The 26442-nt window shown below is 49.1% G+C and overlaps 3 protein-coding genes across 5 annotated transcripts; 2 read left to right on the forward strand and 1 right to left on the reverse strand.

The window, feature by feature from the left end:
- Window positions 1–9311: 9311 nt before the first annotated feature.
- Window positions 9312–10290, forward strand: LOC103643999 (uncharacterized). The gene has a single exon (XM_008667185.3). The coding sequence runs from the start codon at window positions 9565–9567 to the stop codon at window positions 9964–9966; it is 402 nt and encodes a 133-aa protein (XP_008665407.1). The 5' UTR covers window positions 9312–9564; the 3' UTR covers window positions 9967–10290.
- Window positions 10291–13484: 3194 nt separating this feature from the next.
- On the forward strand, window positions 13485–15415 carry LOC100277883 (uncharacterized). Of its 2 annotated transcripts, none has more exons than XM_023301849.2 (3): window positions 13485–14589; window positions 14686–14838; window positions 14912–15415. In XM_023301849.2, the coding sequence occupies exons 1-3, from the start codon at window positions 13810–13812 to the stop codon at window positions 15158–15160; spliced, it is 1182 nt and encodes a 393-aa protein (XP_023157617.1). In that variant the 5' UTR covers window positions 13485–13809; the 3' UTR covers window positions 15161–15415.
- Window positions 15416–16723: 1308 nt separating this feature from the next.
- LOC100502172 (uncharacterized) lies at window positions 16724–22841 on the reverse strand. Of its 2 annotated transcripts, none has more exons than XM_008649228.4 (8): window positions 22621–22841; window positions 22056–22487; window positions 21732–21962; window positions 20195–20397; window positions 19813–20000; window positions 18189–18724; window positions 17925–17997; window positions 16724–17509 (listed from the first exon to the last, which is right to left on the reverse strand). In XM_008649228.4, the coding sequence occupies exons 2-8, from the start codon at window positions 22392–22394 to the stop codon at window positions 17001–17003; spliced, it is 2079 nt and encodes a 692-aa protein (XP_008647450.1). In that variant the 5' UTR covers window positions 22395–22487; window positions 22621–22841; the 3' UTR covers window positions 16724–17000. The 2 variants fall into 2 exon arrangements, with proteins under 2 accessions (XP_008647450.1, NP_001183579.1); NM_001196650.1 differs by having other exon boundaries at window positions 16779–17509; window positions 22056–22468; window positions 22621–22814.
- Window positions 22842–26442: the final 3601 nt, after the last annotated feature.

The raw sequence follows: 26442 nt of genomic DNA on the forward strand, positions 1-26442 counted from the left end.
TCCTCCTTCTTGTCCTCCGTCGCCTTGAATGCGGCGGGTTGAGCTTCGGATGTGGAGGGATCATCAAGCTCGTTGATCTTCCTCGAGCCTTCGATCATGCACTCAAAACTTACAAAATGCCCGATTACTTCCTCGGGGGTCATTTTAGTATATCTACGATTACCACGAATTAATTGAACTTGAGTAGGGTTAAGGAAAATAAGAGATCTTAAAATAACCTTAACCACTTCGTGGTCATCCCACTTTACGCTCCCGAGGTTGCGCACTTGGTTCACCAAGGTCTTGAGCCGGTTGTACATGTGTTGTGGCTCTTCCCCTTTGCCAAGCCGGAACCGTCCGAGCTCCCCCTCGATCGTTTCCCGCTTGGTGATCTTGGTGAGCTCGTCTCCCTCGTGCGCGGTTTTGAGCACATCCCAAACCTCCTTGGCACTCTTCAACCCTTGTACTTTGTTATACTCCTCTCTACTTAAAGAGGCAAGGAGTATCGTTGTTGCTTGAGAGTTGAAGTGCTCGATTTGGGCCACCTCATCCTCATCATAATCTTTATCCCCTACGGACGGTACCTGTGCACCAAACTCAACAACATCCCATATACTTTTGTGGAGTGAGGTTAGATGAAATCGCATTAAATCACTCCACCTAGCATAATCTTCACCATCAAAAGTTGGTGGTTTGCCTAATGGGACGGAAAGTAAAGGTGCATGTTTAGAAATGCGAGGATAGTGTAGGGGGATCTTACTAAACTTCTTACGCTCTTGGCGTTTAGAAGTTACGGAGGGTGCATCGGAGTCGGAGGTTGATGTTGATGAAGTGTCGGTCTCGTAGTAGACCACCTTCCTCATCCTCTTTTGCTTGTCCCCACTCCGACGCGGCTTGTGGGAAGAAGATTTTTCCTTCTTCTCTTTGTGGTGAGAAGAAGATTTCTTCTCCTTCCCTTTGTTGGAGGAGATCTTCTTCTTCTCCTTCCCCTTGGTGCGGGACTCTTCCGATGAAGTGCTCCCGTGGCTTGTAGTGGGCTTTTCGCCGGTCTCCATCTCCTTCTTGGCGTGATCTCCCGACATCACTTCGAGCGGTTAGGCTCTAATGAAGCACCGGGCTTTGATACCAATTGAAAGTCGCCTAGAGGGGGGGTGAATAGGGCGAAACTGAAATCTACAAATATAAACACAACTACAAGCCGGGGTTAGCGTTAGTAATAAAGAAACGAGTCCGCGAGAGAGGGCGGAAAACAAATCCCAAGCGAATAAGCAAGTGAGACACGGAGATTTGTTTTACCGAGGTTCGGTTCTTGCAAACCTACTCCCCGTTGAGGAGGCCACAAAGGCCGGGTCTCTTTCAACCCTTCCCTCTCTCAAACGATCCACGGATCGAGTGAGCTTTCTCTTCTCAATCACTTGGAACACAAAGTTCCCGCAAGGACCACCACAAGATTGGTGTCTCTTGCCTCAATTACAAGTGAGTTTGATTGCAAAGAAAGGATCAAGAAAGAAGAAAGCAATCCAAGCGCAAGAGCTCGAAAGAACACAAGCAAATCACTCTCTCTTGTCACTATTGTGTTGTGAGGAATTTGGAGAGGATTTGATCTCTTTGGTGTGTCTAGAATTGAATGCTAGAGCTCTTGTAGTAGTTGGGAAGTGGAAAACTTGGATGCAATGAATGGTGGGGTGGTTGGGGTATTTATAGTCCCAACCACCAAAAGTGGTCGTTGGGAGGCTGTCTGCTCGATGGCGCACCGGACAGTCCGGTGCACCCTGCCACGTCATCACTGCCGTTGGATTCTAGCCGTTGGAGCTGCTGACTTGTGGGCCCGCCTGGGTGTCCGGTGCACACCGGACATGCACTGTTCCTTGTCCGGTGTGCCGGAGTGGGCGTGCCTGACATCTGCGCGCGCAGAGCGCACATTAAATGCGCGGCAGAGAGCCGTTGGCGCGGAGTAGCCGTTGCTCCGGAGTTGCACCAGACAGTCCGGTGCACACCGGACAGTCCGGTGAATTTTAGCGGACTAGCCGTTGGAGTTTCCCGAAGCTGACGAGTTCCTGAGGCCGACCTCCCTTGGTGCACCGGACACTGTCCGGTGTACACCGGACAGTCCGGTGAATTATAGCGCGAGTGCCTCTGGAAATTCCCGAAGGTGGCGAGTTCGAGTTGGAGTCCTCTGGTGCACCGGACACTGTCTGGTGTACACCGGACAGTCCGGTGCACCCAAACCAGAGGGCCTTCGGTTGCCACCTTGCTCCTTTGTTGAATCCAAAACTTGGTCTTTTTATTGGCTGAGTGTGAACCTTTTACACCTGTACAATCTATACACTTGGGAAAACTAGTTAGTCCAATTATTTGTGTTGGGCAATTCAACCACCAAAATTAATTAGGGACTAGGTGTAAGCCTAATTCCCTTTCACATCCGCCATCCCTGTTCCAGCTTCCCGCCAGCCAGTGCCCGTAGTTCCTTTTACTCCCCGGAACTCGACCCCGCCAGCATCGCTGCCGCCCCCGCCAGCCTCCCATGAGCAGCACTCTCTCCCCGCTATGCCTCCACCGTCTGCTCTGCCTGCTGTCTCTGGTGAGAATCCTGCCACCGCACAGCTGCTAGGTTTGTCAGCCCTCTTTGCTCAGCTCGCTGCTTACAGTCGCGTCGTCAGCTCGCCGCAGTTCTTCACTGCGCCCACGCCTGCTCGCTCCCGCGCGCCCAACTTGCCTGCTCGCCCCAATGCTCCTGCTCCCCCTTGTGCGCCACCGCCGCTGTTGCCTGTCGCCTCCACCGGGGCCGCTCGTGCTGGTGCTAAGCGTCGCGCCCGTGCTGAGAAGGTTGTGCAGCCGGAACGTCATAGCACCCGGCTCGCTCAGAAGGCCTCATCCAACTTCGTCAACATGACTGACAAGGCTGTTCAGCGAAAGGAAATTCAGAATTCCCTCCAGCCATGTTCTGCTGCTGTCAAGAAAGAAGTTCAGAAGAAGGGGCTGCTCAACAAGACCAAGGCCCCAATCTCAGTCGCTGCCCTGCGCAAGCTGGTGCGCGCTGCTGGCCTGGGTTGCTCTGCGGCTGACGCTGTGGGAGTGGTGCCGCCGGCCATGGGATGAAGATCTTCAGCCTTTGTTCCAAGCGCACTTTGGAGGTCGGCGTCCGTGCTTTTGTGTCTGTCGCCGCTATCTGCTCGTCCTGTTGTGCTGTTCGTCTCTCTGTTGTTGGTCGGCTCTGTGAGCCTGTTTTCTGTCTTCTGCTGCTTAGGCTAGACTCTTCTGGGTGGCTTGCTAATCTTTGTCCCTTGGTGTTATGTTTGTGTGGTCATGGCTAGTTGTGGTAAGAACCTTGTTGTAATGTCGTGGAATGTACGTGGTCTTGGCGACTCGGATAAATGTGTTCTTGTTCGTGATGCCATTGTCTCCTCTTCCCCAGCTATTGCCTGTCTCCAGGAAACAAAACTCAGCGACGTTACTGTGTTCAAGGCTGCCTCTTTCCTCCCTTCGTCTCTTGCTTCCAATTTTCTGCACATCCCGGCTGCCGGTACCCGTGGCGGCATCCTCACGGCCTGGAACGAAAATAGTCTACAGCTAAATTCTTACATTATTAGGCGCCATGCTCTTACTTGTTGCTTTACTCTCCTGGCTGTCAATGTTGTCATACACATTACCAATGTCTACGCTCCCTCCGATCACCGTGATGCTCCAGACTTCCTACAAATCCTTCAGGAGATCCACTCGCACATTGATGGGCCTTGGTTGATCCTTGGTGATTTCAACCTCATTCGCAATGCGTCTGAAAAAAACAAGGGTGCTGTCAGTCGGTCCCTCTGTAATCTCTTCAATAGTTGCATTGACAGACTAAGCCTGCGTGAGCTCCCCCTTCTCGATAGTCTGTTCACGTGGTCGAACAAGCGCCGCTTCCCCACGCTTGCTAGACTAGACCGAGCCTTCACCAACTCAAACCACGCCTCAGCTTTCCCCTCGACCACCCTCACCTCTCGGCTCAGACCTACCTCGGATCACAAGCCGATCCTTGTTACCATGTCGACCGCAGTCCCAAAATCAACCTTGTTCAGGTTTGAGAACGCCTGGCTTCAGTGCCCCTCCTTTCTTCCGTCAGTGCTCCTGGAATGGCAACCTGATCCTGCTATCCTTGACGCTGCCGGGCGCCTCGCTGGCTGCCTCAAACGCACGCGGTCTGCGGCAAAGGTTTGGTCAAGGCGTAACAGGGCGCCGCCCCACTTAATTTCCAATTGCAAATTCATTATTATGTTGCTCGACCACCTGGAAGAGTTTCGCACGCTGTCTGGTGCAGAAGTGCAGGTTCGGGTTCTGTGCCAGGACAAGCTGGAACTCCGTCTTCGAGAGCAGGCTGCATACTGGAAGCAGCGAGGGAAGCAGCGTGCATTTCGGGAGGCGGATGCCAATACCGCCTTTCACCATGCTCATGCTACTCACAGACAAATAAGAAACCACATCAGAGTGGTTGAGGTGGACGGCCAGGAACTATGGAGTCATGAGGATAAAACAGCGGCGATCACTTCCTACTTCGCAGGTATCATGGGCGCTAGTATTGCCACCTCCTGGTCCTTCGATGTGCAAGCCCTCTACAGCGGGAGGGCTCGTGCTAGCGGCGCCCTCACTGCCCCCTTCTCTGAGGCAGAAGCTGCTGCTGCTGTTCGATCGATGAATAGGTGCAGTGCCCCGGGCCCTGACGGCTTCGGGCCTAGCTTCTACAAGGCAGCTTGGTCGACTGTTGAAGTGCAAGTGATGGATCTCTTGGGCGCTTTCCACAGAAATGAGGTCGACCTTGAGCGTATCAACAGGGCGTACATGGTGCTGTTGCCAAAAAAACCGGGGTGTGTGTCAGTGGACTCCTTCCGACCGATCAGCCTACAGAATTGCAGTCTCAAGATTATCACAAAAATACTCACCACCAGGCTGCAGCGGGAGATTGCATCCCTCATTGATTTGGATCAGACAGGGTTCATTCGAGGCCGCTCCATCACAGAGAATTTTGTGTATGCTATGGAGCTTGTCCAATGCTGTCATAAGAGGAAGACTCCCACATTGGTGCTGAAGTTGGACTTCGCAAAGGCTTTTGACACTGTCAGTTGGGACGGCCTAGCCACCATTCTGTCTGCAAGGGGTTTTTGTGACGTTTGGCTGTCTTGGATGAAGATAATTCAGAGCACATCAAGGAACGCCGTGTTGGTGAATGGATGCCCGGGGCCTTGGTTTACCTGCAGGCGCGGGTTGAGGCAAGGGGACCCCCTCTCCCCGTATCTCTTCCTGCTTGTCGCCGATGTTCTGCAGGTGCTAATAAAAAATAGCGGCATGGTTAGGCACCCCATTCTTGAAGACTCAGCTTGCCCAATCTTGCAATACGCTGACGACACCCTCATCCTTGCCCGTGCTAATTTAAGGGACATCATGGCTCTGAAGCACCTTTTGGACTCCTTCTCCGCAGCGTCAGGCCTGCAGATCAACTACTCCAAAAGCACTGCGGTGCCCATGCATGTTAACCCTCAGGACCTGGCCCCAATGCTCCAAGTTTTGGGATGCAAGCAGGAAGGTTTCCCGCAGACGTACCTCGGGTTGCCTCTGTCCAGCACAAAGCTCAGACTCACGGCCTTCTCTCCCCAAATCGCCAAGACTGACAAATATTTGGCGGGCTGGCAAGCAGCCTTGTTAAATCCCGCTGGCAGGGCAGTCCTAGTGAACTCGGTGCTTGACTCTCAGCTCGTCTATGCCATGTGCGCTGTGCCTTTGCCACCTGGGATTCTCTCCAGGGTGGACAGCCGAAGAAGATCCTTTCTCTGGACTGGCGATGATCGGTGCTCTGGATCGAGCTGCTTGGTTGCTTGGGAAAATGTTTGTAAACCGAAACAGGCAGGGGGTTTGGGCATCAAGGACCTACACATCCAGAACACATGTCTGTTGGTCAAGCTCATTCACAGATTGCACTCTTCAGCCTTGTCGTCTTGGGCAGCCTGGGTGCGCTCGAATGTTAAACTAGCAACAATGGAGGGCGAGATCAGGGGGTGCCATTGGGATACTCTGAGAGCGTTGCTGCCCATCTATCAAGCGATCAGTTCGTCTCAGGTTGGGGATGGCTGCAGCACTGATTTTTGGCATGACGCTTGGTCTGGGCCTGACGACCTGTATACAGCCTTCCCAGCCCTGTACTCACACTGCATCAGGCAAAAAGTCTGCGTGAGGGAGGTGGTGCTGCAGGGTTTGCACCTAGTCCCGCGCCTCACGCCACAAGCCCGGGAGGAACTAGAAGCTGTGCTAACAATAGTAAACAACACAAGCCTCGCCGATCGACCAGATACCAGACATTGCTTCCTTGCGGATCACACTGGTAATTTTCAGACCTCTACTCTCTACAACCTGCTTAAAGGGTCCTTGGGGCATGGTGATGTTAGCACCACTTTCATCTGGGGTAACAAAGCCCCCCCGCGGGCACAATTTTTCTGTTGGCTGCTTATGCAAGGAAAAATTCAGTGCAAATGGAACCTGAAGAAAAAAGGGATTGTTGATGATGACTGTTGTGAAATATGTAACCAAGACAGTGAAACTCCTTCGCACATCATCTTCCACTGCCCGTTTGCACGCCAATTTTGGAGCTCCATCGGATTCTCTGTCGCTGATGATCTGGGCACCCAGGACCTGCCAAACATCAGTCGCCCTGATCGCCTTCCGGGTGCAGAATTCAACTCCTTTGTCCTCCTCTGCTGCTGGCAATTGTGGAAACGCAGAAATGGTGTCGTCTTCCGTCAGGATCATGCCACTCTTGCGGCCACTTTGCATTCATGCGCTTCTGAAGCAAAAGCTTGGGCGTACAGGCACAACAGGAAAGAGGCACAAGTATTAGGTGCTTGGTTGTTGGTGTTTTCTAATCCTATTATGTAATCTCATCATTGCTTCGCCCCTCTGTAACTATGCTAGCTACAATGCTGCTAGCTTGCTGTAAACTCTAGCCGCTTTGGGCAAAAAGACCGGAATGAAAATCAGGTGGGGATCCTCTCCCCCCGGTGACAGTCTAAAAAAAAAAAAGTGTCAGTTGTTTTGTTAGCTTGGCAGTGTACTCCATATAACAACTGATAGCGGTTGCTGTTTGCCCTCTTCCGCATTCCAAGAATGCAGATTTTGTTCCGAACATAAAGTATATAATAATTTTCTATCCAACTTATAGTTCAGTATATAATTTTCTATCCAGCAGCCTACCGAATCAACAACGAAAAAGAGAAACCCCCGGGTGAGATCCATGCTTTGGTCTAGTTCGAGCTTCGTGTTTTCTATATTTAGAATTTCTTAGTGATTGCAAATCTTGCAACAATACCTTCGTGGCGTGGCATGCAGACTATGTAAGCCACACTTTGGAGAATGTACGTATCTTGGATAGGAATCCGTTGCAACTGTTTTCAACTGCAGAACTTCGGAGAAGATCGGGTCAGGGAGGGTGGTGACCTGAATGTAACCTTTGCAGACAAATTCCTGAAAACACACAAGTCCCTGTCACAGACAAGACGCGAGTACGTGACAACAGGACACGAGATGTCCACTGGTTTCCCACGGCCACCATCATCCATGCCTGCCGGTTCCGGTGTCAGGTGCTTCCACGACGGAGTGAGGGACCGGACAAAGGGAGAAGGGATTGCTTGTTGTTCTGTCGGCTGGTCGCGTCCGGGCACTGTGCGCCGTATTCATCCAGAGCCGAGGCCGAGCCACGGTAGATGCATTATCCTGACAGAACGCGCCCGCGGCCGGTGACGTGCCTGAGACAGATACACCATCAACAGCCGCTCGGCCACAAGCATCTGTCACCAGTGAGTGTGAGTGACACCGGGCCGGCAACTGGACTTGGCCATGTTGACGGGATGGGCTAAGCGTATGAGCACCGCGCGTCGTCCATGGATCGGCTCGGCCGCTCTCTTCTGTCTCTCTAGACGGTTACAGTGAACCGAGCAACTAGCCCCACACGAGACACTGATGAGGTCGATCATCGCGTACAACAACAGTACACAATGGTTTGGTGAACTGTTGCGAGACCAACCAGCAGCACTGTCCGTCGATCTGTCGATGCAACAGCGTCTGCAGCCACAGTCAGCCGGTCGACCCACGGTGCCCGCGCGCGCCCGCATCTCGCCATGGCCGGCCGCTCCGCTGCTCGTCGTCGTCGCGTGCCCGGCCGGTTCAGACGACCCATTGGCTGTCTATGCCAGCTACCACGGTATAGCATTTGTTGGCCATGCTGAAGTGGTAGCTCAGCAAGTGTACAGCCCGGCGAACGAAGATGGCGGTGTTCCGTTCCGTCCATTGCTGCTGCTGCTGCAGGCTTTTAATTCGCTTGCATATATTACTGTGTATGCGTGCTCGATCAATTCGGATCGAGGAATACGTCCGCCAAACTTCTTTTTTTTTTCTTCAAAAAAGGCACCAAATGCCCTTTTGGGCAAGCAAAGCAAGCATGCAAGGGAGAACATTTCAGCACTCTGCTGCTGGAGTCCCGACTCCCCACTCCCGACCCTTTTCCTGCGAACCAGGGCAGCGACCGCATAGTCCCGCCATACTTTGACCAAAATTTATTAGCGAGAGCTCGGCTTTGACCAGGTGCCGTGATGTATTTAATTTAAGGTTAGCCTGGGAGAGAGCTTAAAGCGGTGAATTTTAATTTAAGGCTTTTGGTTGTAACTGCCTCTTTTGATTTTGGATATAGGGCTACCGCCCACGTGGCAATGACTGGATGGCATCAGTTCTTTTTGACAGTGGTGGATAGTTTTATTTCAAAAAAATCACAAAAAATAAGAGTTAGTGGAGCACACCCTACAGTGAATCCAGCCTTTATAGATTCACCGTTCCAGCGGATTTGAATCTGATGAACGTAAATCATTTGGCTAACTTCCTGTGAAATAGAACTGTGTTTTTGGTGAATCTAAAGCTGAATTTGGTGCAGCAGCTACTCGTACTCCCATAGGAAACGGTCCGTGTGCTTCTTCTTCCTACTCCGATAAACAGTCTGCGTGTTTCTCTGTTCCCTGCTGTCGAGGGCACGATCCGGCAACCTGTCCTGTGCGTACGACTCTCCTCTGCTACGTACCAGTAGTAGTAGTAGTACGTTCTTGCGCTACGTGAGAATAGTTACGGGAGTGGGTAAATGGCCAGCTAGCCATGCGTCTCAATTCTCACCTCATCACCAGATGCCGCCTTCCGTTCCATGTGCCCAAAAAAAAAATGCCGTCTTTTTTCCGGCGAAAACAACACGGTTAATTGCGCCGGTCGCCGGGCAGCGACAGGTGCCATGCAGGCGTCGGCGTCGGTTACAACAGGCGCTGTAGCAGATCTAGCCGCCCCGGTGGAGGCCAAGACCATATAAACACGTCAAGGTAGCTAGCCAGCCCAAAGCGGAGAAGCACCACACCGCATAGCTCCGCCGCTTCGCAAGCTAGCAAGAACATCTCGATCGATCGATCGATCGAGCGAGCGACTCTAATTAACTTGCTTCCGATTCGACCTTTGGTCCTCGGGCTAGCTAGCATCTCTGATCGCGCCTCGCAAGTCGCAAGCAAGTCGGTATATACGTGGGCAGTGGGCAGCATGGAGGTGGAGCCGGAGGCGGTCAGCTGCGAGTGCTGCGGCCTGGAGGAGGAGTGCACGGGCGACTACATCGTCGGCGTGCGGGCCTACTTCGGGGGCAGGTGGCTGTGCGGCCTGTGCTCGGAGGCCGCCAAGTACGAGGCCGGCAAGGAGTGCGCCCGCCGCGGAGCCGGAGCCTCAGCCGCGGCGGCGCCGCCCGACGTGGAGGAGGCCGTGCGCGCGCACATGGCCATCTGCCGCACGCTCAAGGGCGGCGGCGGGCCCGCGGGCCGCGTCGCCGAGGGCATGCGCCAGATGCTGCGCACCGCGTCCTGGAAGAAGGCCGCGTCGTCGTCTGCCGCGTCGCCGAGGGGACCCGCGGCCGGTCACCACCGCGCCTCGCCGGTGTCCGTCGGGCCCTGATACGGTTCGGTGGTCGCGCTGCGGGCGGGCCGGGGCCGGGGCCGGGGCCGAGGCGCGTGCAGCAGCCCTGGCTTCGCTCGCGGTCCTTTCGTCTCGTCGACGGCTTGCTACGCGCCCTCTAGGACGGCACCGGCTGGCCGGTACGTACCGGCATTCTTGCCTACTAGCTAGATCGCCGTGTGGGTCTTCGCAGCTTGTATGTAACTTTTTGTTTTTGATCCATTCCAGTGTATATGTATATCGGACCAATCAAAAGCCTTTGATATGATGGCTTAGTTTGATTAATCGAGGAATCAAAAAGCCTTTATGCATCGGATTCGGATATATATATCAAACCAACTGGTGGTTCTTGGATTAAACTCGAGCACCACCGTCGTAGATCCTCTACGCGGCGATGCCATCATTACAGCGCGCGCGGTTTTCCTTTTGGGACTTTGGACGGCGGCGGCGAACAGTAGGCGCCGCTGCGTAGCGCACCCGATCCGGCGTTCTCGATAGTAGGCTGGACTGCTGGTGGCCATGGCATGCGGCGTGCGACGTCGTGAGCACGTCCAGTATTCACATTTCACACTCGATCTTCTTCTTTTTTGGCTGGGCGTTTCGCGGCACCAATAATCCGCAAGCACACGCTCCTCCTGAATCTGGACCGTTGGATGACGACCTAGCGGCCGGCCCAGATCGGCGCTTGGGCTGCTGCTCCGGTGCTGTCCCTGTCGCTCCCATGGCCGCTTCTTCCTGCCTACCTCGTCGTCTTTGAATGCAACGTGCTTCGTTCCCTTGCGGACTTTCTTCCACGATTCCTGCACTGCTCAACCAATGGTATGTTTGAGCAGAACCCCTTCCTGGCGTCGCGTCTGGTTTCGTTTCTTCGTTCCGGAGGATTTCGTCGGTTGTTTTCCATGCAGAAATCCGGTGACCCCTCGTTCCCGCCCCGGCCGGGAGAGGCGTACAGACAGACGCGCGCGCACAAACTGACAGATGCAGTCTCTTTCTTGTTCCTTTTTTTTTGTTCATTTTTCTTTGCTCCCGAACCTTTTTTTAAAAAAACACCCATAAATTCGACAGGTTTATCCTCGGATAGGTTCTCAACTACCGCCAGTCCGCGCGCGGCCATGACAAGTAGCTAGACGGCGTAGTACTAGGGACGACAGCATACTGCTGCTAAGGCTACTCACAATGGGGATTTCATGTCTCTGTTTCCAAAAATGCCACATCAGATTTATGGATGAATGAAATATCCTCTCTCAATAGAGAGTTTCATCTCACTATTTCATATGTCAACATACTTCTTAAATGCTGCATATAAATAACCAATAAGATTTACTCAATTATATGAAGATGAAACAAAACACTCTCAATGGAGGTTTCACACAGTTTCCAAGATCTTGGAAACGAGTTAACATGGTTTCATCCCCATGAAACTCCATGAAACTCTTCCTTCTTAAATAATGTGACATGTCATCAAAATAGCTGATGTGGCAGGCTAATTAATACATGAAACACCCCATGAAACCTCCATTGTGAATAGCCTAAGAGTGTGGCAACTGCTTTCCTGCACTACACCTGGCTAGCTAGCCATGGGCTAGACAGGGATTGGTGTGGCCACATTTTTTCCTGGGAAACATGCATGCCTGGGCCGCTGGGCGAGATGTAGTGTGCAAGGGAACGTCAGAACATACTTTTCTTTTTCTTTATTGATTGATGCATGTTGATCAATCAGCGGATGGATGGAGCAGTGTGGGCAATGGATTATGACCCACACTAGGACATAAAAGCGTATTAGACTATTAGTGGCAGTCAAAGATCGATCTTGCGAGGTGGACGACAACGACGGGAGGACTGTGCTGCTTGATGCTTCTGAATTTTACCATGCACTTTTGGGCCAACACTGTGCTGGTTCTGAATTCCTGCACCTCCACGACCTGTCGTGTCACACCACCGCCTGCACTCACCATCGGATGAATGTGAGGATTCCCAGGATCTAAGATGGTCAGGTTCCGTGGTGACTGGTGATAATGAATGTGAGGATCTCCGGCACGACACTAATCTCTGTCTAGCCTGCAACCGCAAGCGTAGCAGAATCAGATTACGGAGCTGAAAAGAGGACGAGTGCAGACAGGGAGGGAGCGTTTGGTTGAGCTATCACAGTTCCGCTCCCAGCGAGAATTACTCTTGCCGAGTCAAACGATAAACATGTTGGGAGTGGAGTGAATTAGTCTCTACTTTGTACTAGAAAATGTAAGCAAAAAAACACACTTCCCATCACTCCCAACATGATCCTCACTCTTTAACCCCTCATGAATCACTTCATAACCTATTTGACAAACAGTTTTCGTCAAATAGATTCACTTGCAGTAGAGGATCACTTAGAATAATTTTATTAGAGAATCAGCTTTCCAAGCTAGAAAATTATGGAACAGAGCTCTACCAAACAAGCACTGATTAAGCAGTTCGCGGTCGTGCACATGTAACGTCGGCCTTTTTTTTAAAGCCTGATTGCCAGAACCCCTTCGGAGCAAAGTACGTACTACGTGATCCCGGTCAAACGACTGATGCATGGCGAAAGCTGCACCTCGCTCACTCACAGCGAAGACGGAAGAGTACAATGAATGCAGAAGCTTCCGATGTGGTGGAACGACGAACCCAAACCGACGCTCGATAGATAAGAAACCCAGGGATTATTAGCTCCGCTGGCAGCCTGACACTTGCTCGTAACCTAGGCACGGGACGGAGGAGATCAGGAGAGATCTTAAGATAATTGGGTCGACAATGACATGCCACTGGTCGGCGTCATCCTCCCTCAAAGTCGTCGATCTGGATGGAGCGTGCAGGGTCGCCAGACGCGGCCCGCCGCCCAGTTCGATCCCGTCCGGCGCGACGTCACTGAGGAAAAAACAAGGGTCGGGTCGGGCCGGGGGTCTAGCTAGCTCGTGTCCCATGCGATGCGAGGCCTATGGCCCTGGTCGCGTGCGCTTCGCCGAGGGACGGGCGGGCGCACACGTGCAGACACACGCGCAAGCAGCTCGTGTTTTGCCTGCCTTAGCTAGATAGCGCGCACGCGGCTGCACGCGGCTGTCTGGATGCTTTGCCGCCTCCCGCCAGTAGGATCAACCAGAGCTGACGCGTGTGCCTCGTCGCGTTCGCGGCCCGTCAACGTCGCAGGCTGTGGCACTGGCACTGGCAGCCGTCCGTCCGATGCTCGCCCGTCACCGGAGCACGCGGCCCGCGTTTCCTGAACCAGTGTCTGTTTATGTTTACAATAATAAATCCATTCGCCCTTATGATCGTCGTGTTTCCGACTCTTGATTCTTTAGTATTTCATAGTTTGATTTTTCTATTTATAAATATTGGATTCAGATACGATTTTCATCAATCTAGAGTTTATACCAAACATTTGTTTGACGATAAACGACGGCCAGCACGTTTTTCTCACCGAGAATCCGCCCGCTTGTTTCCGGCGGTGCAGGGGCCGGGCCGGTCACACCACGACAAGGATCTACTAACTGGCTCAAGGCCCATCTCGATTTCTGGGCCAAGGCAACGTCAGCGTCGCTCGAGTCGGCGTCCCGCGTCCCCCACGGATCCATTTCGGCGGTGCATCCAGTTCCGGGCCCAGATCAGATCTGCGGTCTGCCGTGCCTGCCTGCCACACACTGACACACCACACCACACGCAAGAGAAACCGAGCTCAGTCGACCGTTGCTCGCAGAAGCCGTTGCGCCGGCAGGCCGCTTCAAATTTCGAACACCTCGTCGGCCAGGGCCACCGTATAACACCGATCCCAACCCGAGAAACCCCACCAGCCAGCCAGCCAACCAGCCGACAGCCGACGAGCACGAGCCCATGGACGAGACGAGGGAGATGGATCCGGGTGCGGGGGTGCCCAGGAGGGCGGCCACCGCCAGCGGGACGCCCACCGCGTCGCGCGGCTCCAGCACGGCCTCCTCGTGCTCCTCCAACTCCAACCCGTCCGCCCGCGCCTCCGCGTCCACGTCCACGGGGACGCCGCCGTCCGCCGTCGTGCTACCGTGGGCGGCGCGCGCGGCCGCGGGGGACAGCTGCTACTACCCTGGGTGCCGCAAGGACGCCAACTGCTCGTGCGAGATGTGCCTCGCGAGCATCGACGCCACGCGGGACCTGGTGCGCGCGCCCGAGGCGCGCAGGTTCTTCGGGGGCGCCAGGGACCGGAGGCTCTTCTTCCGTGACCGCGCCGCGGGGGCGGGGTCGGGGTCGGGTGAGGGGTCCGACGCCACCGAGCCGCCGTGGACGCCGCCGATGCGGTCCACGGCCAAGTCCAGGCGGGCGCCAGGGCGGGAGGCGGCCGGGGGCCCCGAGGCGAGGGCCGGCGTTCGGTCGCACGACTGGCTGCTGTACGCCGCCACTGTTATTGGGTTCCTGCTCCTCATGTGGGTCGACACGGGGCTCGTCCCGGAGGCCGCGGCCAGGGGGTTTGGGCCCAAGCTATCGCCGGAAGCCGTGGCGCGGGTGGGGGCCGATGCGCGCCTCGCGCCTGGCGGCCTGGAACATAAGCTGCACGTCATGGAGCGCAGGGTCCGCCAGCTTGTTGGCGGTGAGGGGATCGCCAATTGCAGCTCGCGAGACTCCGTCTGGCGATTCCACCAGGTTCGCCATTCTTGCGGTTCTTGCTCTCTCTCATTCCTTCTTGATTAGAGGCCATCGATAACTGGTCTTTTTTTTTCCCCAAATATGTCGATGCAGAATGATCAGCAGGTGTTCCACTGGCGCTGCACGGTGTACAAATCCGTGGCGGAGGAGGTCAGCGTCTGGGGGAGCCCACTCCGCACCTCCGGTCTCCTCCCAAGAGCACTCTCGGCGCGGCACCTCACCCTCCTCTCCGGCGAGATCACCGAGGTAAGTAACAGCCAAGAACCAGCCCCCCTTCCTCGCCGTAACTAAGCACCACCAGCTCGGTGAACTCCCCCAGCGTGTGTCTCTTTTGCGTGCAGTGGTCCGACGGAAAGGTGTGGCCGACGGTGCGGGCGAGCAACGGGAGCTCCTGGGCCCACCGGAGGCAGAGCGCGGCGGCGGTGCGGCTGGAACCGGAGACGTGGGTAGTCGAGTACCAGAGGAGCGCGCTTTTCGAGGGCACACGGCTGCTACCGGCCGCCGCGGAGCTGATCGCGTCCAGGTGCTCGACGATGGCGCGGCGAGCGCGGCGCAGGATGCAGGGTAGGCGGCGACTTTTCGGTGGTGCACAGGCGAATCCAACCTGAATCGGGCTCGCCGGAGGTCAAATTGCTCTCTTGCCGAAGAACAAAATGCTCTCTAGGATGGCTTATATCTAGCTCTAGTAGTAGTAGATTCATCTCATTTCGTGTGAGATTCATCATGACTTCTGTGTTCTTTTGCATGGTCTATAAGTGTAGGCCGACGCTGGAACCATTTTAATCTTGTTATTATGATCACAAACAAAATCTTGCGACTATCATATGTTCTTCTGCCACAAACAAAATCTTGCACCTATCATCTGCGCTGAACCAGTGCCTATCGTCTGTCAGAGCGAATACCCTTCCCATCCATGCGCGGTTCTCCCTAGTCCCTTCAGGGATTAAGAGGGTGTTTCGATTGAGAAATCACTTTATTTAAAATAAGATTGCATCATGAAATTCATCAAATTTGTTGAGATGATATCATTTCTCATATTATTACTAACTAACTATAAAGATTACATCATGAAATTCATCAGTTTGTTGAGATGATCTCATTTCTCGGTGATACATCAACTCAATCCAGGGGCAGACTCAGCACCCAGACAGTGCATCTATCTGCACTGCCTTGTCCGGTTACAACTGCATCTCAAGTTTAAGTTTCATTCACAAACTTAAACAAAAAAAAGTGAGGAGTATGAATCGCCCTCTTTTCTCAAACCAAACACCCTATAAATCGTTCCTAAGTATCTAACTTTTGTAATCGAATTCGGTAAGCATTCGTCTGGGTCTGCCCAATCACGATGTTTCTACTGACGTCCCACCCACCAAAAAAACTGCCAATTTCTACTCCAATTAGACTTGCACGATCACAATTGGTGTGTGCCGCGGCAAGCTGTTGGCCTGTTGCGTCTACAATGTTTTGTTGAGGGAAAAAAAAGTGCAGCTGCTTTTAACTCAAGCGAACGCCACAGAACCATAATCCAACAATTCCAAACATCACTAAATCTGTGTGTGTGTATATTTTTCCTGCGTTTTCTTATGAAATTTCTACATGATTTCTATAAAATCTCTACGTTCTAAAGTGGTCCTAAGAGGTTGTTTGCATCTCCTCTAAATTTTAGAACTCTAAAGCACTTTATCTCAGTTTTAACATCTAAAGATCTAATATAGGTGGGCTACAATTTAGGTCTAACTTTAGACCATCTGTTTGAGACTCTAGAGGTCCTGTTTGTTTGGATCCCTTCTAAATTTTGGAACACTCAGTTTTAAGATCTAAAGGAATATGAGGTGCACTAAAGTTTAGAGTTAGACCACCTATTTGAGACTATCTAAAGTTTTAAGCTCTAAAGCTTAAAGAAGGGGAGACCCTAAATCACAATCACAAGTTCACAACAACCTCAGCCCCCACCCACCCACCCACACACAGATGCACCCATAAAAATCCCTCAGAAATCTTGCACTTGGCAGCGCATCAGCAGCCTCTTCTGTGAATTTTGAAAAGTATCCACATCAGAAATTTGCTCTGAGGAAGTGTTTCAGCAACCTGTTAATGCACATTATAAATTATATGGTCGACAAAACACAGGTTAGACGAGTGTAACATAATTATCGCCTGGTAAGGAAAATGTGGAGGTCCAGGTTCGGTCCATTTAGAATGTCACATTTAACGAATCTTAGTAGTTAGTACAAGCAGGTCCATAGAGAACCTGCGCATCCGCAGCACTTGCTGGTTTCATCCAAACCAGTCTTTATGGGGTAACCCGTCGGTAGGATGTACAGCTCATACAGCTATAACAACACAGCCAAGTTTGGTTCTATGGTAAACTACAGATAGTTAAGTTCCAAGCAAGTCTGCTATTACAACTACTTATCAGCAGGTAATCCGAACATCTCCCTGGTGACGCTTTGTGGTGCTTTCGCAAATCCGCCAGCAACTTTCAGCATAGACCTAAATTTCTCCTCCTCACGCTTGACTTGGTCCACGCGGCTTAGAACATTAGCGAGCATCGCACCATAATTTGAAGCATCAGACAAGGGCATGGGATCTGCAAGTTCAGCCCTTTCAGCGTCAAGCTGCCTGTACAGACAGAGGATGTGGTCTTTCTGGGCGTAAAGCTTCTGCTCCGCCACGCTATATTCCGCTTCCTGAGATTTTTTCAGTTCTTGAAGAGCAAGATCTATCTCATCCTCAAATTTAGCAGACGCGGCATTCTGATCTCCAGTAATGAACACTGGAAGGTTTTCTATAACCGTCTCGAAGTCATTATCAACCAGTGGATCTATCAGATCAGGATGCCCTGTAAGTGCACCCGCTTCAGGAACTTGCCGAGCCCCAAGCACAGTCACACCATTGGTGGTTGGGGAATTCTCTCCTGCGTTACATACCAAGAAAATAACCCAATCACGCACACAGAACAAATTGAACAACATGTCCCAATGCCAACCAACTTTATGTCATAACTTAAATTGTGCGGGATCACAAATAACACGAAGATTAGTCATTTTTACAGCACCGAGACTAGCATAGGTGTCAACCAAAGGGGCTATACATGGCAATTTCTATAAAAAATGATGTGCAGGATATTTTCATACAGATTTGGCATATATGATCCCAAATTTCTGTACCATCTACAGAGCTGAAATTTCTAAGAATTACATAAAACACCAAAGGCAAAAGTATCAGCAACCAGCTGAGATTTTTGGACGGACAATAAATCCTAAAAAATGGTTGGGGCTAACTAGAGTTCTGTCTTCCTATAATTAGTTGCACTGCTAAAATAAGTTTACCTGCATTGAGTGTTGTCCTGCCCTCGTCACCTTCCAATTTCCAGACTTCAACAAAATCAAATCCACATTCCAGCTGCATTAAGCAATAAATCATCAATCCATAACTTTAAATTATTTAAGATAAGTCTAACTAGGGTATTTTACAACCAAAATTGACAGTGTGTGGTATCACCAGTTCGGCAACAATCAAAGGAGCACTAAATTATGACAATAGGAAACATGCTATTAACAGATGATCAAATAGATCACAACATCACACTATACCTTTTCCATTGCTGATCTCATATGGTTCTCCAAGTTTCTTGCTCTCATTTGTTTTGATCCACGCAAGAGGCATAATCCCAAATTCAGCATAGGTTTGATTTGGTCCCTAGATTCAAGAGATTGGCATGTTTCCATGAGTTTCTCCACATGTGTCATTAAGTTGGTTTTGTTATCACAGAGCCTGCATAAATATTGGACATCCAAGCCAAAACTTCCTCCAACAGTTCCAGCCATGTAACATCGAAGAGCACATTCAAGGTGTGCAAAATGCCCACATATTAAGTTCTCTTCCACAACTGCCTCACATTTTATGCAGCTGTAACTTCCAAGAGAATAATCAACGGTCCTGTTACAGAGAAGGCAGCAGCACTCACGACAGAAACCAGGCTCTTTGCAGCAGATATTACAAACCCGTGCTGGTGATGATTCAACAAAACCTTCCCTTTGAAGATTGCACAAGCTATTCCTAGCCTTGCAGAGACCACCCGGATCAGCCACCACAGGTTCAGGTTCATGGATCCTCACTTGTCGGGTGCCTGAAAATACTTAGGTATTAACGAGCAGCATAAAGGAAGCAATCTGAAAAAGAATAGTAGTAACCATACAGAAACAATAGTGTACATGATGTATCTTGTGATCCATTAAACCCACCCACCCCATGCGCTTGCTCGCGCACACAAACACAAATCCCCATTCACCAAATCCAGATGTAACACGTCAAGCAATTTCAAGTATGGATGTACCAAGGAAAAAATAGAAAAACAGATCAGATATTTCATTACAGCCAAAGTACGATCTCCTGTGCTGCAGCCGGCGCTGCTGGGGAAGGAGATACTGCCGCTTCACTCTGGAGCGCGGTACTAGGTAGAAGGGTGTCATCGGCAGCAAGAGTTGGTCGTAAGCAGAGGCGGAAAGGATTGGCGGCTAGGGTTTGAGGATTGGGAGATGTAAGGGTTGGCTCTCTAGACCAACCATATAGAGTACAAGGCCACTGAAATGTGGTATGGGCTTATAAAACTTATACATGCAAAAAAAGTGTAAAAAACATGCCAAAAATGGAGAATGCAGGATGGGCCCAAAACTTATACAGTGACAGGAGCCCAAACAAGCCCACATCTAAAACGATTTAAATATCAAAATACTTCCCATATAAGATGTGAATGGAGAAAGATATTTTGAACAGACCAAAGTCAGACATGATTTTAACTAAATATGTTGCAAGGACACTAAATTGTATCCACCAATAAAGGTAATTGTAAAAGGAGATTCCATTAGCAACAACTACAGATGTGGAAAGGGTGAGAGAATAGCAGTATTGCAAAGAAACATTATACTACATGTCTGTGTGGATACTTCCTCATAAACTATTATTTACCACGCACAATTGGACATGCAACTCCTGCCTTTTATCTTTATAAAAATCAAATGCTCAACTTAGCAAAATGGGTCATCTTGCTTAGGGGAGATGAGTTATATGGCTAGGGAGGGAGGAACTACAGTTAAGAATACAAGGGTATACTACAGCAAGGAATTATAACAGCTTTCGAGACCTCAATGAACTACTATTTAAAGCACTAATTACATGACAACTAAACAACATAAAAATGCAATAGAAAGGTTTAACCTTTTTGGATCCTGTATCCTTCAGCAGGGATCTTCCAGATAAACATAGAAAAGAATGTGCTAGGATCAACATCCGGAAATTCTCTCTTAACGAATTCCTCAACTTGTAACCTACTTGCAAATCCTCTACTTGCAAATCCTAACTTCTTAGGAGCAGCGCCACGAAAACGGGATGGCGGCATAATATACCTGTTTATCCAAATAGTCAACAGCAGACATAAACTTCATTATTTTGGGCACAATCAATATAGAACAAATAAATTGTCCGCAAATTTTAGCTTGCCCTAATGCAAAAATAAGGAATTTATACATTCTATTTTTACTCTTTACATAGTACTACTTAAATTCATATCAAACATATCTGGACATGATAGGAGCATCACCTGTCAGCCCAATGGCCTGCTCCAGAAGCCCTGCTTCCAACTTTCCAGTGCCATATGTCTCCATGACGTGGCCAATTTTCAGGAGCATAGGGCAAACCTTTACCGTATGAATAGGCACGAACAGGTATGGCAACAATGCCATTATCAGTTCTGCACGATTCTGACAAATCAAGTTCCACATTTGTTTTTATCTCATCATGGATCTGGACAAAGAAAGTCTCCATCAGAGCAAGGTTAAAATTACACTAAATTCAGACAACATGATGATACTTACTCCCATGATGTCAATATCTCGCTAAAAATTCCTACACATATAATAGCAGTCTAGATAAAAGGAAACTTATCCCGGTCAGCAAGTGAACCCTAACAGCGTGTTTTGCTCAAGGAACCATCTAGTGCGGAATGAGTTGATCCCTCATGGATTCACCTAAGGATTGGACAGACCTTTGATTTGGAGGAAGTGGTCGTCTGTTGATTTCCAAGGAGCCGTATGTTCACAGAAATTGACTTGTTTACCAACTTACAAGGGATTGGTCGGTGATGGATGGGTCTAATAGGTGATGCAAACCAAACAGTGTGGCTAGCTTAGTTTTTTGGATCGGATCATTCCAGACCATGCAGTGACGCGAACCAAACACGCTCTAAACTCATTTTAGTCACCAAGTAAACTCTAACTACAATGGTTCATAATGATCTTTTCACAGCTACTATATTCGAGAATTTTTTTTAAAACTACAGAAGCATTCAATCAGTCGTTCATTGGTTGAGCGAATGAATCAACAGAACAATTAATATATAGAACATATCAATGAAATCGTTAAGGGAAAATTTTGCAAGATAACAACAAATAACATATAGCCATATAGGTAGTAGTTAATATAACGTATCTGTTTCAACAGAACTAGTGTTTACAATAAAACTAGAAATTAGCGATAATGCATGCATCAACAAATTGTAAGCATCATATCATAAAATGGTATAAAAGGGTATCTAGCTTACCACTAATAGATGAGATGACTTTTATATATAGAAGACACATACTATCCAAAATAAGTAGAGCAAAAAGTGAACTAGACAAGTTGGCATGTACAAAATAGTAAGTGCTTTGTTATGTACCAGTACCAAGATGATGCAAGAACAGATGCATGATGTTATTATAAGTCTACATGCTTTGGTGTTCAGACAAGCATCTAGTGAGCAAAAGAACTTGCTTCGACACTTGGCTCATAGCGAACATTGTAGCAAATAAAGTTAGGCAAGTGTGGCAAAGCCGTATGCTCAGCCACGACAACATGGTTGTAGTATATTTGGTAAAAAGACTCAGTTTATAACAAGCGATTCATCGGGACAAGGAAGCATGGTGGGCCATAATTTTGATAATCAAGTAAACATTTGCCAAAGAAAGCATGGCTCACCTAAATTAAAGGTGGCAAACTAGACTTCCTGATCAATATTACCAAAGCAATTTCCTTCCTCGAGCGGTGAGAACAAGTAAAATAAACTTAATTAATAATTCATCAAGTCCAAATAATGATACCTCACATTTGTCCACCGTCTTATCTGAACTTTCGGCAAGAGCTGACCCCTTCCGATTTAATGGAGTACGTTGAAGTATCTCCTTTGGCGGTTCTGTTCGCGCCTTTTTCTTCGAGGTACCTTTTGAGTTCTCAACGTCTTGACGTTTCTCCCTATTCTTACCAAATAGATCCATTAAGCTATCATAATGGTCAATCGTCTTCATCATCCATTTCTTTGCTTCTGGTTTTCTCTACAAAACAAAGCAGGGGCTTTCGGTGTTTTTTTTTCTATCCAACAGAGAAGTCAACGCCTATTCTTGACTGAATTGATAGCGCACACAAACCTCGATCAACTCCCTCCAAACATTTGGGTCGGCATTGAATCTTCTGCTCTCTGGGCACCACCTAAACCGATTATCTTCACCAAGGAGGTTCCTACATTCATTGAACGATTCCTTGATATGCTTTAGGCGATTTTTTATATTGTTCCGGTCGATCACCACGCCAAACCTCTCACCCACACCGGTGATGATGCTATCATATGCCACCGATGAGAATTTGGACTCACTCCTGTTCCCAATGGCTTGCTGGTGAAGCAGCGAATCAATAAGATATTCGTTCATTCTATCGGACCAGAAAACCGCGTCACGGCCTGAAGCATGGCCGGACTTATTGGGGGACATGGGGATTATGTCGAACCCAAAATTCTTGATGTAATAAACTCCACAGGCACCTTTGAGCTCCGGCTGCGCTGATCCTACACGAGGAAGAAAATCCTAACCAAATCACGGATAAATCGACTGATTAGTAGAGAGTGAGCGGGCACACAATTCCACAACTAACCGGATGGAGATTACGAAACCAACTCATACCCGGAGCAATCCGCCCAGCTAACCTACGATTACTCACCAGTTAAAAGAGGAAATCACCCCATGATCGGATTAACCTCCATTCCACTCCAGACCCAAGGGAGAATCCGGGACTGACTGAGGAGCGGCCAGTGGAGGACCAGCCGGAAACAACGGTTGTGCTCGGCGTCGGTGGAGTTGGGGACGCCGGGCGCGACTCGAAGTGGCGTCAGTTGTCGTTTGGTTCTATAGTAGATGGTGGAAAAGGGACGGCGATGTTACACGGTAAAACGTCTTGTACTCTAAATGTAGGGTTCAAACGCGTCCTCTAGGCGTCCAGCAAGGTACTTTATATGGCACTCTAAATTTTAGAGGACGCCGCACGCATCCTAGATGTGGAGAATTGCAGACGTCCGATATCCGGGCGAGGAGTCGGGCTCGCGCGGGGGTGAAAAATCCGGAGGCGCTGTTGTGCCGTCGCTGGCGACTTCGATCCATCTCGGCGAGGGGGCCTCGCGGCGCTGCTCCTCGGCGCCGCCGGCCAAGCTGGGCTCAAAGAGGCCGTGCTCGAGCGGGTCCGGAGGTGGACCGCTCTCGGTGGCTGGAGGCAAGGAGGTGGCCGCCGACGAGTCAAAGATCCAAGGAGCGGGTGTGACCGTCGGTGTTCGTCGCCGTCGAACCGCCATCGCCAAGAAGCTGAGAAGATCCACGGCGCCGACGAAGGAAGGTGGGGAGAAACACAAGCGCATCTCGACGTCGCCATCATCATCGTCTTCCATTCGGTCGGGTGGTCCAGATCCGAAGACAAAAAGGTAAACATTGAAGATCGATTTTGCTTTCTATGATTCTAGTACTTGAAATGCTACAACTCGTCCAGATCTAGGGTTAGGTTCACCGAACATACATTGGATGGATGTAGGATTCCTTGAGCACTAGGTTTTCTGTTCATAATTTTTGTTGCCATTAAGAAAATTTGATTGTGGTACAAGCTTCGATGTTCTAGTAAACGATGTGTATTTACAAATACATGGCGACTGCTTTAGACAGACTGAATCATGACCACTATTGTATCTCTTGATAATTGATGTTCACATTAAGGAAATTTCTTTGTGCTAGAAGCTTTGTTCATATAGGAATCGAGGTGTATTCACAATTACTTGGCCAATGCTTTTGACACACTGAATCATGACCACTAGGTTTTATCTTGATAATTGATGTTCATAATTCATGTGATGATTTGAACTGCCTATTGGCAATACTAGCTGCTCCGGAGTATATTTACCATCAATGTAGCAACTAGGCCACGGTATACATAAAATTTTCACGTACATATATTAACACAACCATATGTTTTATGTAGACCATGGATTCGAAGAACGCAAAGCTCCGAAGAGTACTCGCTCATTTAATCAGAGTAGTGGAGCAGCGTTGTGCCGACATCGTCGATGTCGTCCACGGTGCCTTCCAACCAGTTAGCGGACCAGTCCTCAATGAAATGAATCGTGCTTTAGTTCAGATCGAGGACCTTGCCAAGGACCTTGATCACCTTGCACTGGAAAAAGACTGGGAGATGGAGCACATGGCCCCTTCTCCAATTGCTGAATCATCAGAAACAGAGGATGAGCTTCTGCTTGATTATGATTCAGAGTTGAATCCTGACGATATCGTCGGCTACGACGACGGACGCGACTACTCCACCGACGACACCTATCCCTACTAGATTAGCATGCACCTAAGGAATATGTGTATGTGTTAGGTTTATGTTAGTGGAACTAGTCTTTTGTATGTGAACACAACAGATGTGTGGCACAAGTTAGTGGTTTAGTTGATGTCATGTTTATGTTGTCGACACCTATCTGGACGCGATGTTGATGACATGTTTATGTTAACGTGCTCTGTTAAATGTTATCAACTTTCCAATATATCTAGTCTCCAGCACTTCTGAGTTTCTTCTGCCTGTCCTGTTTACTTTTCTCATGGTTGTGCTTTCATTTCAAATGCTTGTCTCAAATGTAGTACACTTATTCATTTTAATCTCATGTATTTTTTATGTGAGTACCTTCAATGTACAGCATGGGTACGGATTGGAACCAAGTTATGGCACAGTATGGCAGTTTCCTATCTGAGGATGATGGCACTCAGTTTGACAACACTGCATTTCCTCCTCCACCTGATATACCAGCCCAGGCCTCACCAACAGCACCTCCAGTGAAGAAGCCTCCTCAACACACAAAGCTAGCCAATTTCACGTCTGAAGAGGATATGAGGGTTTGTCAAGCATGGTTGGCTGTGAGTTGTGATCCCATTGTCAACACTGGTCAGAAGCGTCAAGGATTTTGGAATCGGATTACAGAGGCATACAACTCTCGTAGAGGATCAATGCCAGAGAGGTCTACGAAATCTCTCATGAGCAGGTGGGACAGTATCAAAACTCAATGTTCTACCTTTGCTGGATACATGATGGCTGTGCTTCGACAAAACCCAAGTGGCATGACTGATGCAGATAAGGTACGAAAATGTTCGTAAATGTAATTAACCACATACCAGTGTTTCATGAAATGCTTTTTTTTGTTTTGCAGACTTCGCTTGCGGCTACTCGGTTTGCTGCTGATGAAAAGAAGCCCTTCCATTTCTTACATTGTTGGTCCATATTGAAGGATCAACCAAAATGGATGGACCAGCACATGGGCAACCAAAATCCTCCACCCAACCCAATTGGTACCCAATCAAATACTATTGACTTAGATGTTGCTGAAGACTCAGGTCCATCAAGCTTTACTTCGAAGAGGTCGCTTGGTCGTGATTCAGCCAAGGAAAAGGCAAAGAAGCAAAGATCAGAGAACACATCATCCACTGATTCCGAGTACCTAACACGGATGGGTGAGCTATCTTTGGAACGGTTATCTGTCTACAATCAGTAGCTTCAACTGAGGAGAAGAAGTTGGAGTTCATGAAAAAACAGGAGAGGCAGAAACTAATATTGGAGAGGAAGAAGCTAAATTTAGAGAAGATGAAGATGGAACGACAAAAGGTGAAGGAGGACACAGAACAGGAGGTTCTCATATTGAGCATGGATTTGACAAAATGTAACCCCCTACTTCGATAGTACTACGAGGCAAAACAACTGGAGATTCTGGCAAGGGTTACTGGAAGCTCGTCGTCAAGCAAGTGAAAGTTCATTCTAGTGCTTGAGGAAGTACTGTAATTTGTTTTTGAGAACAATTTTATGTTTCTGCACTTGGCAATTTTCTGTTGTGTGATGTTTGAACTCAGTCATGTTGCTTAATAATAGTAGACTTGTTATATCATTAGTCAATTAAAGCATGACACATTGGACAACCACAAATGTGAAGAACTCCATCTGTTTGCAGTACACATAGTAGAAACATAAACTTCATCATACTTAACACATAGTACAAACATAAACTTCATACTTAACACATAGTAGCTTGGGAATAACAGAACCGACGACATGACACATTAGACATGACAATAAGACAAACATACTTAACACATCACAGACATAAACTTCATACTTAAGCAGCTCCGAATCCATGCCGCGCCCAGTGGTGGTGGATTAGATCAACCTGCAACTGATTATATTTCACTGGATCATGTAGTTGGCCGTACCTATTGTTGATGTACTCATTCCGCTCCGAAATGGAACCATGACTAGTGTCCGCCAAAACTCCGATGTTGTTGAAGCTTGTGTTCAAAGACGAAGGACCTTCATCTTCTACGATCATGTTGTGCAATATGATGCATGTTTTCATTATATCTCCAATGTGTTGTGGAGACCAACCATATGCAGGAACACTAACTATGGCCCATCGCTTCTGTAGTACTCCAAATGTCCGTTCAATGTCTTTTCTAGAAGACTCTT

This window comes from Zea mays, chromosome 1 (assembly GCF_902167145.1).
Source record: "Zea mays cultivar B73 chromosome 1, Zm-B73-REFERENCE-NAM-5.0, whole genome shotgun sequence".
NCBI lineage: Eukaryota > Viridiplantae > Streptophyta > Magnoliopsida > Poales > Poaceae > Zea > Zea mays.

Bases quoted from the DNA above. Each gene is read 5' to 3' on its own strand.
- LOC100277883 (XM_023301849.2), top strand. From the start codon at position 13,810: ATGGACGAGACGAGGGAGATGGATCCGGGTGCGGGGGTGCCCAGGAGG. The intron at 14,590-14,685 runs GTTCGCCATTCT...ATGTCGATGCAG, and splicing joins CCGTCTGGCGATTCCACCAG to AATGATCAGCAGGTGTTCCA. The intron at 14,839-14,911 runs GTAAGTAACAGC...GAACTCCCCCAG, and splicing joins TCTCCGGCGAGATCACCGAG to CGTGTGTCTCTTTTGCGTGC.
- LOC100502172 (XM_008649228.4), bottom strand. From the start codon at position 22,394: ATGTCCCCCAATAAGTCCGGCCATGCTTCAGGCCGTGACGCGGTTTTC. The intron at 20,398-21,731 runs GTATCATTATTT...TTCTTTGTCCAG, and splicing joins AGACGGTGGACAAATGTGAG to ATCCATGATGAGATAAAAAC. The intron at 17,510-17,924 runs GTAAACTTATTT...TATGTAACGCAG, and splicing joins CAGGACAACACTCAATGCAG to GAGAGAATTCCCCAACCACC.
- LOC103643999 (XM_008667185.3), top strand. From the start codon at position 9,565: ATGGAGGTGGAGCCGGAGGCGGTCAGCTGCGAGTGCTGCGGCCTGGAG.